Source organism: Triticum aestivum, chromosome 7D (genome assembly GCF_018294505.1).
Source record: "Triticum aestivum cultivar Chinese Spring chromosome 7D, IWGSC CS RefSeq v2.1, whole genome shotgun sequence".
NCBI lineage: Eukaryota > Viridiplantae > Streptophyta > Magnoliopsida > Poales > Poaceae > Triticum > Triticum aestivum.
Window position 1 is genome coordinate 44769214 of NC_057814.1, and position 12783 is coordinate 44781996.

Below are 12783 nucleotides of genomic sequence, written 5' to 3' on the forward strand. Positions count from 1 at the left end.
TACACTTAGAGAAGGGAGTTTGTGGCGCCCCCCACCGAGCTTGATGGACTCCCAGAGTGCTCCAGCTTGCTAGCTACTGGGATGGTTCGCCAGGGCGTCTGACTAAGAGAGGGCGGCAATGGTACAAGCAACTTATGGCCTTTGGTTGGTGAGGAATGAGGTGAGGGATGGAAGGAAAATAGCAGCACCACATGAAATAATAGCCACTGTAAGGGATAATATGGAGAAGTGGAAGGCTGTCCAGGTCGAGAAAAAATGACTGCTGGCGTCAAGCGGTAGCCACCTGACAAGGGATGGTTAAAAATCAACTCGGATGGGGTTGTGTCAAAATACGGTGACAAGGGCAGAGGAGGTGTTGTTCTTAGAGATCATAGTGGTGCGTTTAGGGCCGGAGTTTGCCATCATTTTCCAGGCATTGTGGATCCGGAGGTGGTACAAATTTTGGCCTGCAAACGGGTGCTCCAAATGGCGTGTGAGATCAATGCAGTCAAGGTACATGTGGAGCTAGATTCTCAAGGAGTGGTGTAAATGCTGAATCAACCACTAGAACATGTCCGGGCCTTGGGTACAGGAGATCAAGATGATGCTTAGTACGTTTTCTGGTTTTAAAGTTTCATGGGTTCAGCTAGTGTTGTCGTGCATAAGTTAGCTATAAAGTAAGGGTGTGTGAAGAACTGTGTAAGGTTTGGTTGGGGGCTCCCCGAACAGTGTGTTAGAGCATCTACAATGTGACGCTTAAGCTGAGGCCCTAGGATTTTGATCCTCCACGATGGGCAGTTAGGAGGTAGAATCCTGGCCTCACCCCTGGCGTCGATGCAAAAAGAGGGAGCCGGCGCTTGCTACTTTTTTGGCTTGCGGCATGCAAATTGGGGCAGTCGGGGCGCTGGTATTTAGCGCTTCTGTCAGCGCCTTGCGTTGGACCCGGGAATGCGTTGCTTCGTGTTTTAATTTGTATTTTATCTCTTTATAAGCGTCTAACAATGGAGATGCCCTTTGATGTAATCTCAGATGAAATTCCAAAATTTGATGTTTAAATAAAGGTGAGTGATAGGCGCCGGCCGAAATTTGGGCCGGTCGCACCAACAGCGTCCGATCAAACATCGCATGGCCACACGATTCTCTCCCCTTCCTCTGTCAGATGTCTTCTTCTTTTTAGGAAAAAAGCTTCCATTGCGCCGCCATGGACTAGTGACGCGTCCGGCCTCGAAGCACCGCCCTGCGCGTCTCGCCCGTCGCTGCCCTTGCCGCCGATCGCTGCTCTCACCGGGGTCGTCGCAGTCCCTGCAGTTCGCCGGCGCTGTCGCCGCCTCCTGCGTTTCTCGTTGGCGTGCATGCAGCAATGTGCGCCCACGGTTGCAGCTCCCCGTGGCGACGGTCGTAGCTCCGGCGGCGCCGGTCGCCTGTCGCAACACACCACAACGAGCGTAGAAAAAAGTACTCATCCTCATGTTGCCGGTAGCAGCAATAAAATTGTTGATAGTAGCAAAAAAGGTATGTGGTTCCAGCAAAAAAAGCTCGCCAGTTCCGCCACCACGTCGCCGTTGTAGCAAAAACACTCGCTGGTTGTAACTTTTGCAGTCGCCGATTGTAGCAAAAGCACTACCCATCACTACCAGACTGAAGAACTCGATGTAGCAAAAACTTTACCAAGTTCCAGCAAAACATGAAGCTAGTTCCAGCAAAAAAACACATCGGCGGTAAAGACGCATCTGGTTCTAGCAAAAATCATAGGAAGCAAAATCATAGGTAGCGAAAAAAAGTATCAAGGTCCAGCAAAAAAACCTGGGATGTTCACTAATGCTCCTGCACTTGCCTTGTAACTCGCCTCCTAGGAGGATTGTCACAAACCCCCTCTTTTCAATACAATGAAACGCAAATCTTCTGCGTTTTCTCAAAGAAAAAAAAGTTACAGCAAAAAATGAAGCTGGTTCCAGCTCCCGACATAGTCGGTAGTAGCATCGGAGATCGCTTGTTCCAGCACATGACGCAGCCGAGGTTGCAGCTTGCTGTCGTGCTGGTTCCAGCATCGCTGCAGCCGGTGGTAGGACCAGGACTCGCTGGTTCCAGCACCAGATGCAGACCGTTGTAGCTTGGGTCGAAGCTGCCAATCGACGCCAGAGAAGCCCGTCACAGCTCGGTCACCGGAGGTCCATCACCTCCCGCTGCTCGTCGCAGCACGGCGCCCGGGGTCCCCAGCACGGCTTGAGGTGAAAGGATAGGGAGAGGTGGGGAGTGCCCATGGCGAAGGAGGGAGAGGTACGGTGGGCAGCGCCGATGGTGAGGGGAGGTGGAAGAAGGAGAGGGAGAGGTGGGTAGCGCCAGTGAGGATTTGTGGCCGGTGGGGAATTGTGGCCAGAAGGGGAAAGGGGCAGAGCGGTGCGCGGCCCCACTGGACGTGTGGGCGCGTCCGCCGCAAGTTTCAGCCGGCGCACCGGCTGTATACATTTCCCTTAAATAAAGCGGCAACATTAACCCTAAAAACTACTATGCGACCACTTGTGCCTCTTTTCTCTTCTTTTTTTCTTCTTTTTTGTGGAGACGACCACGTGTCCCTCTGGTACGTAGTGCTAGTTAAAAGGATAGAGAGAGACACGTTTTCCATTAAAAAATAAGAATAGAGAATTTTTTTTAGTTTAAAATAAGAATATAGTCCCTCAAAAAATAAATAAGAATAGAGATCGATTGGGTATACAAGTTCCCCGCAAAAAAGAAAAAGATTCCGTATACGAGTAGGAATCGAAACCGTTCCAATCTGCGACTCTGGTTTTGTTTAGAATTGAGATCGAGAGAGGAACGAGAGACAAACACCAAGATGTAAAAGTAAACTCTTGTTCTCATTGATGATGGGATTACACATATATATAGCCCCTGAAGGGGTGCGACCGAAGGGATGTGAGGCAACCGCCTCGGTTAGAAAAGCAGGGATTAATAGGATTAATTAAATCCTAACACTCCCCCTAATCCATGCTTGTTAGTGTAAGTATCATCATCTTGAGAAGCTCCTCCAAAAACCCTGTGGGAAAAATATGAGGAGATAGGTGTTCCATATGTTGCTAAAACTCCTTCAAACCCAGTGAAAAAATAAGGAGAAAATGATGCAACATATAATGGTTATTCTCTCTTTTAACTCAATACGAGAAAACCCATAGAGTTTAGAGGACAATAAATATGTCGTATATACTTTCCTAAAAACCCCGGTGGGGAAAACAGAAAGTATGACATATGATCTCATGTTGATATTACCTCATTAAAAACCTTCATGAAGGGAAAAAGAGTATAATATGATGCATTGAACAGGAACAATTCAGGAAGATACTCCCCCCGATTCTTGCAAAAACTCGAAGCCGTCACATACCGAAACATAGAAGTTGGTAGAGACCCGCTGAACAAATCAGTCGCATGATTTGACTTGCAAGATATGCAATATAGTGATATTGCTTATTATGTAACCTGTTTGCATCCGGGCAACACAAGAAACATTATCGTTGAGATAATGGTTGGTGAATGTAGCCATGAGGTCTGATTTGAAGACTCTTCATGAGAGGGCTAACACACCTAGTAGGAACACTAAACTTGTCTACGATCTGATAGTGGGGATCTGATCGATGTATCCAATGATATTGGTGTTCAGATTTCTCCGAAACTGAAAAACCAGGACAAGATGTTTCATGCCTTGGAGATATCGAAAGATATTCTTGAGTACCAACCAATTGTGTTTGGTGGATCCAATGGCATTATGGAACGTTGAGTCCCAATATCTCATTTCCATCATCTCTCGGTCTAATAGATCTTTCTCTACGTCTAAAGAATGAACTACCATGAGAGTTATGGATAGATAAGATTTGTCCACAATGAAATTCTCCAATATATTTTGGATATAGACAACATAGTATACCATAATGTATGAATGAAGGTGCTCAAGTTGTAGTAACGAGCGGTATTTTGGTTTACCCAAATCCTTCATTTTGAAGTCCGTCACTTAGATGATTACATGTGTCGTCATTGCAGACACACAACACATGGATAATCATCATTGTAGGAGTAATCCTTGTGTACAAGGATCTCACTACGTCGGTTGTACCATATGTACCGACAACAATAAGCCGTATGGTGGCTTACCGATTTTACACAATGTATGTTGCATTTTGTATTTCGATTCAGAATTGAGATTCCATCGGAAATCAATCATATATGTCTGAATCTAGTGATCCACATGGACATGTGATCACTACGTCTATCAACCGCAGAGATAGATGATTTTGAACTGCCAATGATATAAGTTATCGGAATGAGATTCCACCTCTGGAGAATAGTTGGGTATCTGCGTGAACCCTTGTGCTACAATACTTGCTCTTTGTTTCACCACCTCGTTGTTCTCAATTCTGTTTCCAGAAGAAAACTGGTGTAGGTATTGCTTATGAATACCTTCCCATTATTGAGCAAGATCATTTCTACCTAGATTATACCCTTTGCTTGAGTTCAGTCCGAGTGTTGATCACACTTTGCCATGGCCATGGTCTTTGGATCTGAATCATTTGTAAGGTTTTGCAATCTAGTTGAGAAATGTATGTCGACAATTGTAGACTTCCGGTTATATGATTCTCCAGAATCTATATATCAATATATAGTTGATGAAAATATCGTTACCCGTAGTGACTTCTCGCGATTTCCCAATGCGACTGAGTCGGGTATTCCGATGTCCCGGTCATTGTGTGCACTATGACCTGGGTTGGTGGAGGTTTCCCGTCCACTGGGTGTATACTACCCATTAGGTGTCTGCCAACGTGAAGTTGACTTGCATTTACTGATTCACAGGCCTTGATATCCTTGCTTGTGAGAAGCTGAATCCTGATGTACTTCTGCCATACATCTCCCCCTGTTGCTTTGAACGAGGAGTGGAGTGGATTTTGCTGGTACCTCCACTCTTTCAGGCGTACTTTTGCAGGATTGTAGGATTGTGTGACACCTTTATAGTCAGTAAATGAATCCGGCAGATTATTTGCAATGTGTTGCAAATCTTCTGAACGCATGGTTCAGATCTTTGAGTACGTGGATTTGAGGCAGAAATGTGTTGAACATTCCACTAATTTCCTGGCATTTTTATGGTACTTGAAATCTCCCCCTAATGCCTGGAAATGTTCCTCATTGAATCAGCATACTGGCCTTGAATAACTCCCCATGTGAGGGGCTTGAGGTATTGACGGAAATACAGTTATTCCTCACATAGATCCCAACTATATGTTGAGGGGCCAATGATGTATGCCGGGTGGTGATATCGGTATGCAACCGAATTACTGCAGATAGGAAATACTTGGTAGATATCCACATATCAAAGATAGAGGGGAATAATATTATGCAGTTCTGTCATGAGCATGTAAAACTGCATGACTCCAACGTAAAGTTGGTAAGTTGCAATTCCAAAGTAAAGATAATGCAATGAGCTTAACTCTTTGGATAGGATTCTACCAAACCATTTTGAGTCTAGACATTAGGACAAATTGCTAAACTTCAATCCAAAGGCCATAGGGAAGGCCCTCAAGGAGAATTCTGCAATGTTATCCATTCGATTTTCTTGAAATCGGTGTTAGGATAATGAGCCAATGGTTTCGTGTGAATAAAGCACACACTTAAGACCATCATGTAGATATGTCTTTTAGAACCATGGCATACCTGAATAGTCTACTCAATGGCTGGGAAGAGCCACTTACCTCGACTTGATGCATTCAAGGAGTCAGAGTGGTTCAGCGTAAACTTTAAGGTGTGCGAGCCTTAAAATTAGCTTCCCTGTGCCACTTGTCGTGCACATAAAATCCAAATGTTATTAGAATTTAGCATCATAATAATCATAAACTATTGGAATTGCTAATAGTTTCGGTTTCAACCCAATGTCTCGATGACCAAGGCGAGTATGCCAAGTTTGTCATGTACAAGACACTCCGGAAAAATATCTCGTACGCAACATGTGCTACAGGTTGTGTCATATGTGTAGTACAATCCAGATGATGCACAGAGAATGTGCTTGCCATATCCGTTACATATGGTAAAGAGAAGTTATTTCTCTTTGTTGTCATCAGAAGTTTCGCTATGGAAACTATTTTGACGGATACCTCCATAGTTTAGTAGGGCACGAGTTAAACCTGGGAAGCAATAAAGCATCCCGATGTTACTCGAGTACCCATAGGGATAGTAAATATGACTCGAGTTGAGCCAACAAATACCTCATCGCGTCTAGCGATTTTAAAATATCTCCTTTCTCTCAATGAGAGTGGAAACATTGGACTTCCCTAAGTATAGAGTTTGTGGTGCATATGTCCACAAGGCACATATCATTTTTCATCGGATTGACTCCCGTAGAAATCTATATATAGACATGAAGATTCTTAATATGAAAATCACTGTCAGATATATAGAATACATACAAATGTATTTGCATCAAAGTGCTGATACATTATATTGTGATATACAATATATGATGACAACAATAATCATGTTCTTGTTAGAACATCATAAATGGACATAAATAAATAGATCACTAAGGAGACTAAGGGACTAAATGTATAGTCTCCAAACATGTCGGTTGAGGCATATTCAACCATCATGCTCTCCATGCTCATAGGGTCTCGTGACAGCTTGATGGTGTCAGGTTGAGGGTTTGAAGTGAGTTTCAAACCATTACCCTTGAGGTCCTTTACGTCCCGGTGGCGTGGCTTGGATTGCACGCGCTATCCCATGGGATGCAAGACTGATCTTGATGTCCATGACCCGCTTAAGTAAGTTGTGGCCATCGAGGGCAAGAGCCTCAAATTGTTAGCCATCGGTTACTTATAGGGGCAAGCCAGAGATAATTAATTTACAAGAAGTAAATTAAAAACCATCATGGCTTGTAATAAGAATGCAAAAATTTGACTCAAGTGTATAACATGAAAATGCTCAACCTCAATTATGGGAATATAACACATTAAAGATCATACAGATCTCATAGTAATAGAGATAGTCTGCACATGGGCAGTAGATCCAACTCATTACCTTGTGTTTTCCTAATATAATGAGGGAGATGTTATTGTCAAAAATTTACAAGTTTTTTGTGCGGGAGAAATCAATCTCGGCCGCTGTGACATGTTCATGAAGAATGGCAATGTGGTAAACACATAGAACATATCATATCCGGTGAAAACCAATAATTTATTTATATTACATATTGCGTAATATAAATACATCTTAATGTTGCAAAATTAATAGATTTCAAGAAGGTGGCTCGAAATCATTAGTGTGAATATCAAATTGCTAAGGATGACACCTTGAATTTTGCATATGTATTTGCAAGAAATTGAAAATCTCAATTGCAAATAGATGTATTATTCTCGACATGTAATTTACATGGAGATACATACATTCCGGAATACATCGTACTCAACAGAAATACACAACTATTGTAATGAATAGTAATGATGTTGCAAACTTGATGCTCAAGTAAAAAAAACTTGAATTGTATATACCTCAAATTAAATTAGATGATCTTGTATCAAGTTGCCAGATAATTCAGCAGGGTGAATTAGTATTTTGCGAGAGAAAATTAATCTCAATCACAATGATATTGTTTTGCGAGAAAAAAAAATTCTCAATCGCAAATCAGGTAGAGGTACTGAATTTATTTTTGCAAGAGATAAAAGAAAAATCTCAATTGCAAATAATAGATGTAATTAATCTCAACACGTGATAAACGTGGAAATGTATTACATCACATATAAGTTCTGGAATACAAGGTACTCTACAGAAATTAATTAACAACGTCTGAGACAGAAAATACTAGTAAATAGTATACTGTTAACAGGATCAATTTGCAAACCCCAGGAAAGAAGGGGATTCTTGGCAAAATTGACCTGAACACTGTTTCTAGCTGCTTTGCCAATCCCTGCGAATAGAGAGATTTTAGTGTAAAATAGCGAAGGATAAGGTTCCTTATCCTCCTCCATCTTCTTTCTCTCCCGAGCGGTTACTCACGGTAGTAACCGCCGCTGGAGTCCATGCCGTGGCTCGCCGCCGGCCTTGCTTCAGGCGCCGCCGCCAAGCCTCGTGAGGGCTGTGGTCTCGGGCTGCCTCGTCCACGCGTATGTGAGCGGTCGTCGGGAGGCGTCGCCGCGGGAGTGGCCGTTGCACGGGTAGCCATTGGCTGCTGCCCCTGCTCTGCGGGACGTCGCCAAGACGTAGTTGAGGCTCCGCGCCAAGGAGCCACTGTGGGCTCCGCTGCGAGCCGGGGGAGGGCGTCGCCGCGTCATCGAGTCGCAGGTCGGAAGACCAAGCGCGCCGCAGGGAGCGACACCACGCGGGAAGACCGCGGTCGTGGGTACTGGCGCACCGCAAGGATGCAAGCCATGCGCTGCCGCGGGCATGGCCAACGGGGAGGCAAGCGCGAACGCAAGCGTTGCGGAGGTTCGCGCGGGGTCGGCCACCGCCGCCGTTTCTGGGGAAGAGGTCGCATTGTTGGTGTCCCCGATGGTGACTGTGGTGGAGATGGAAGGGCAGCCTCAGCGGCCACCACTGCGGGGAGCGAGGATGAAGATGGTGCCGCAGTTCGCCGTAGCGACGCTGGGTTTGGGCTAACCTTATTGTGCAGAGGAGTCGCCAGTGGTCCACCATCGTCCGTCGACTGTACCGGGGACGCCATTCGCTGCTTGTTATTCTCCTTCTTCCGACGTTGATTCGATTCTGAGCCCTCAATTTTCTGGCTCAGTCGAATTGCTCGTGGTCAAGGCCGGCTGATGGTTTCCTCTTCCGTGGAAGAATGCCACGATGAAGTTGCTTTTGCATGTTCGTCCGGTGTCTCCATGTACACATGCTCGATTCAGGCGGGTAGTACATGCATAAGATGAATAGAAGAAACATGATTAGACCTCTGCTAATAATCACAAAAGACAACCAAATTGATTCATGCATGGGCGCCGTTGCCGCATTGGCCGTCGCCACCAATTTAGGGAAGTGGCCGCTAGCGCCGTGCTTGCCGCCGACCTCTTCGTGGGGATGCATGCATGCTCCGTAGCACTGGCGCTAGCGCTGCATGTCGCTGCCTTGTAGCGGCCGCCGCGATGGCGTCACCCACTCGCGTTGCGTTGTCGTGGCTGAGCGTCTCACGCCGCATCGTCGGGATGGGCACCGCCTAGTGCCGGCCTCCAATCGCCGATGACGGAGAGCCGTGAGACATGAGGCCAGCGCTTCGTCTCGCACGGAACTGCCCTTGCCGTGGCGTGTAACCGCTGTTTTCTTGGCCGGATTGCTCTAAGGCAGAAACTACGTGCTGATAACGTGTTTAGAATTGAGATCGAGAGAGGAACGAGAGACAAACACCAAGATGTAAAAGTAAATTCTTGTTCTCATTGATGATGGGATTACACATATATATAGCCCTTGAAGGGGTGCGACCGAAGGGATGTGAGGCAACCGCCTCGATTAAAAAAGCAGGGATTAATATGATTAATTAAATCCTAACAGGTTTGTTAACTTGTTATGGAAGATGAGAGATTGTTAAGATCTCCTTGGAAGAAGAAACGACTGCGGTTTAAACTAGGAAGCTTATCACACGAGGAGATTGGATTGAACCCTAGCGTCTTGGGCCGAGCGACGCCAGTATATAACAGCGGCAAACGGCGTCGTCGAAGAGATCGGATTGAATCGTACATCTATCTATCTCCCGGTCAGAAGTTCGTACGTAGGTCCAAGATCCAGCCATGGCGTCGAGCGACAACGACGACCAGGGCTACAGCGATTTCGACGAGGAGGAGGACCCGATCGAGCTCGAGTCAGACGACGACATGGCGACGCTGCTGGCCGCGAGGAGGCAGAGGTACAAGGTCCTCACCGAGGGCGCCCTCCGCGCGCTCCAGGACGACTGCATCGCCGGGGTCGCCGACCTCATCCAGGTCCCGCCGGCGATCGCGGCCATCGTCCTGCGCCACTGCCACTGGAGCGCCCTCGTGGTCCAGGAGAAGTGGTTCTCCGACGAGCAGGGCCTCCGCGCCGCCGTCGGCCTGCTGCCGCCGAGCGATGGCGACGCCGTAGCGGAGCCCAAGCGCAAGCGCAAGGGTAAGAAGCTCACCTGCGACCTCTGCTTCGACAATCACCCTCCAGGCCAGATGAAGTCGGCGGGGTGCGGCCACCTGTACTGCCGCGTGTGCTGGCGCGGGTACATACGCGCAGCAGTGGAGGACGGCGCCCGGTGCCTGTCGCTGCGGTGCCCGGACCCGTCCTGCTCGGCGGCCGTGCTCCGGGACCTGGTGGACGACGTCGCTGACGAGGAGGACAAGCAGCGGTACGCGGGGTTCGCGCTCCGGTCGTATGTGGAGGAGAGCAAGACCATGAGGTGGTGCCCCGCTCCCGGGTGCGGCCTCGCCATGGAGTACCTCGGCGGGGAAAGCCTCAGCGAGCAGCTGGACGTGGTGTGCGACTGCGGCCACGGCTTCTGCATCGTGTGCGCGGAGGAGTCGCACCGGCCGGTGCCGTGCCGCACGGTGCGCGAGTGGGCGGCCAAGAACAGCTCCGAGTCGGAGAGCACCAACTGGGTGATGGCCAACACGAAGCTGTGCCCCAAGTGCCGGCGCCCCATCGAGAAGAACACGGGCTGCAACCACATGACGTGCCGGGACCCGTGCCGCCACCAGTTCTGCTGGATCTGCCTCGCCGACTACCACGGCGGCCACACCTGCAACCGCTACGAGGTCGACGAGATCGACGCCCGGCAGGCCTACGCCAGGGCCTCCCTCGACAGGTACATGCACTACTACGAGCGGTGGGTGGCGCACGAGCACTCGCGGGTAAGGGCCAGCGAGGACATGTTCGAGCTCGAGAGCGCCCGGGAGGGCTATCTTGAGGGTGCCGCCGCCGACGAGGCGCAGAGGCAGCTCGGCTTCCTCATCGACGCCTACAGGCAGATCCTTGAGGGCCGGCGGATGCTAAGGTGGACGTACGCATACGGCTACTTCGCCGACAGGGACAAGCTCAACCTCCTCGAGTGCCTCCAGGGCGAGGCCGAGGGCTCGCTGGAGCGCCTCCACAAGATGGCCGAGGCGGAGCGCACCGCCAGCGAAAACTACTACGCTGCCGACGGCGGCGTCTCGTCCTACTTCGACAGGCTCGCCAAGCTCACCAAACAGACCCACGATTACTTTGAGAGCATGGCTGAAGCTTTCCAAACCGATCTCGACTAGCTGGCTAGCTAGCTGCTCCATCGCCCCTACCTACCCAAGGTTCTTGGTTTAACTACAAGTAGTTGCTTTTTAGTTAGAGCTAGACAATTTTCCACCTTAATTCATCCATTGCCAGATGTAGTAGCTTTTATCTGAACTCCTTTGTTTTTTTGCAACTTTTTAGATTTGGACGTCCTTTATATTACTGCAGTCAACTGTTGTCAAATTAACGCCGTTTTCGGCTAATGTGTCCTTATTTTGGCCAACATGAAAGATGTGGAGATTAATTGGTTTGCTATCAACATTTGGCATTGCCAACATTTAGCAACCTTTTATGAGATTCGCAACGAAAATTGGTATGTAACCAACCAAACCATCGGTCATGTCCTGTCTCAATCTTATCACATTTATGTAATTCTTTCCTTTCCCTAGAAAGAATAAATATAAGTCGTGTCTGTCTGTGTGAAGGGAAAGATGAATGTAAAATGTACCATCAACTTCAGAAAGGAAAAAAACGAATGGGCTTAAATAGTTTTGGACCAGACCAATTGCACTGCCGTGATTTCATTGTTACTCAGCGCATTTGACATATATTCATGAGCTATATTTAAAGTATTTACCCCTAAAAAAGTTATATTTAGAGTATTTTACGATCTTTGTAGGTACTTCCGAATTCCAACATTGTGAGCTAAAAGCTATGTTTAAATCTTAATTTATAATTATTATTGTCTTGATATTGCCTCTGTTTTGTCCAAACTCTGTATGCCTGTGTTGCTGATTCAAAGGCCCTTACTCTAACGCTGGTCCCTCTTGCTAATGTTATTGTTCTGTCCTGATATTTACAATCTTCCATTGGAAGATCAAGTTCTCCATTGTGTTTTTTCCATTTCGTTTGGCATGCTGTATAACACGCGTATCCAAAGGGTCCAATTGCTAGTAAATTCTTAAAAAACATGCATGGTATGTACATTCAAGGCTTTATTTAGCTAAATTTTATGGTAACTATATTCAAGGTTTGTATCATGGCATTTAGTACACACTGTAAAGTAATCCCTTCCAAGTTTATGCATCGCTGAATCGGCGCCCAGTGAGGCCATCAGCAGTTTCCATGACGCTGATGAGTGGGCCTTTCCTAGCTTTTGGAGGTGTTCTTTTTTCTGCGTTGGGCGACTGGGCGTTTCTCCGCTATCTCTCTCTGTATGGGTGTGGGCCGATCAATGGGATGCGAAGTTGCTCGCTGCTGGTATGGGGTGAGTGATGCATTTTTGAGAGGGTCCCGGTTGCTTTAGCGGTGCTCTGGCTGTCTTGCCGATCCCTTGGTGAGGAAGAAATTGCCCGTTCGTTTCTTGTGTAGGGCCCATTTTCATGTTTGTACCTTTTTCGAAAAGTTTAGCGGGATCTTAAATTAATTCGGGATCTGACGGCAGGCAACTCATCCACGTCACCAGCAGCAAACGGCAGTCGTCCCCTCCGTCCGACCCTAGCACTGCAGAGCCTGGTGGTAGGTAGTCATACCCTACTGCCAGGGTCTCCGGCGGTAGGTAGTCATACCCTACTGCCAGGGTCTCCAGCGGTAGGATCTGAGCAGTTATAAGCCGCGGGGGCT

The 12783-nt window shown here is 47.5% G+C and overlaps 1 protein-coding gene across 1 annotated transcript; it reads left to right on the forward strand.

Moving 5' to 3' along the window:
* The first annotated feature begins 9460 nt into the window (after positions 1–9460).
* Positions 9461–11632, forward strand: LOC123171552 (probable E3 ubiquitin-protein ligase ARI7). The gene has a single exon (XM_044589004.1). It carries the CDS (start codon positions 9723–9725, stop codon positions 11196–11198), a length of 1476 nt encoding a protein of 491 aa, XP_044444939.1. The 5' UTR covers positions 9461–9722; the 3' UTR covers positions 11199–11632.
* The last annotated feature ends 1151 nt before the right edge of the window (positions 11633–12783 follow it).

Coding starts and splice junctions, on each gene's coding strand:
- LOC123171552 (XM_044589004.1), top strand. CDS start 9,723: ATGGCGTCGAGCGACAACGACGACCAGGGCTACAGCGATTTCGACGAG.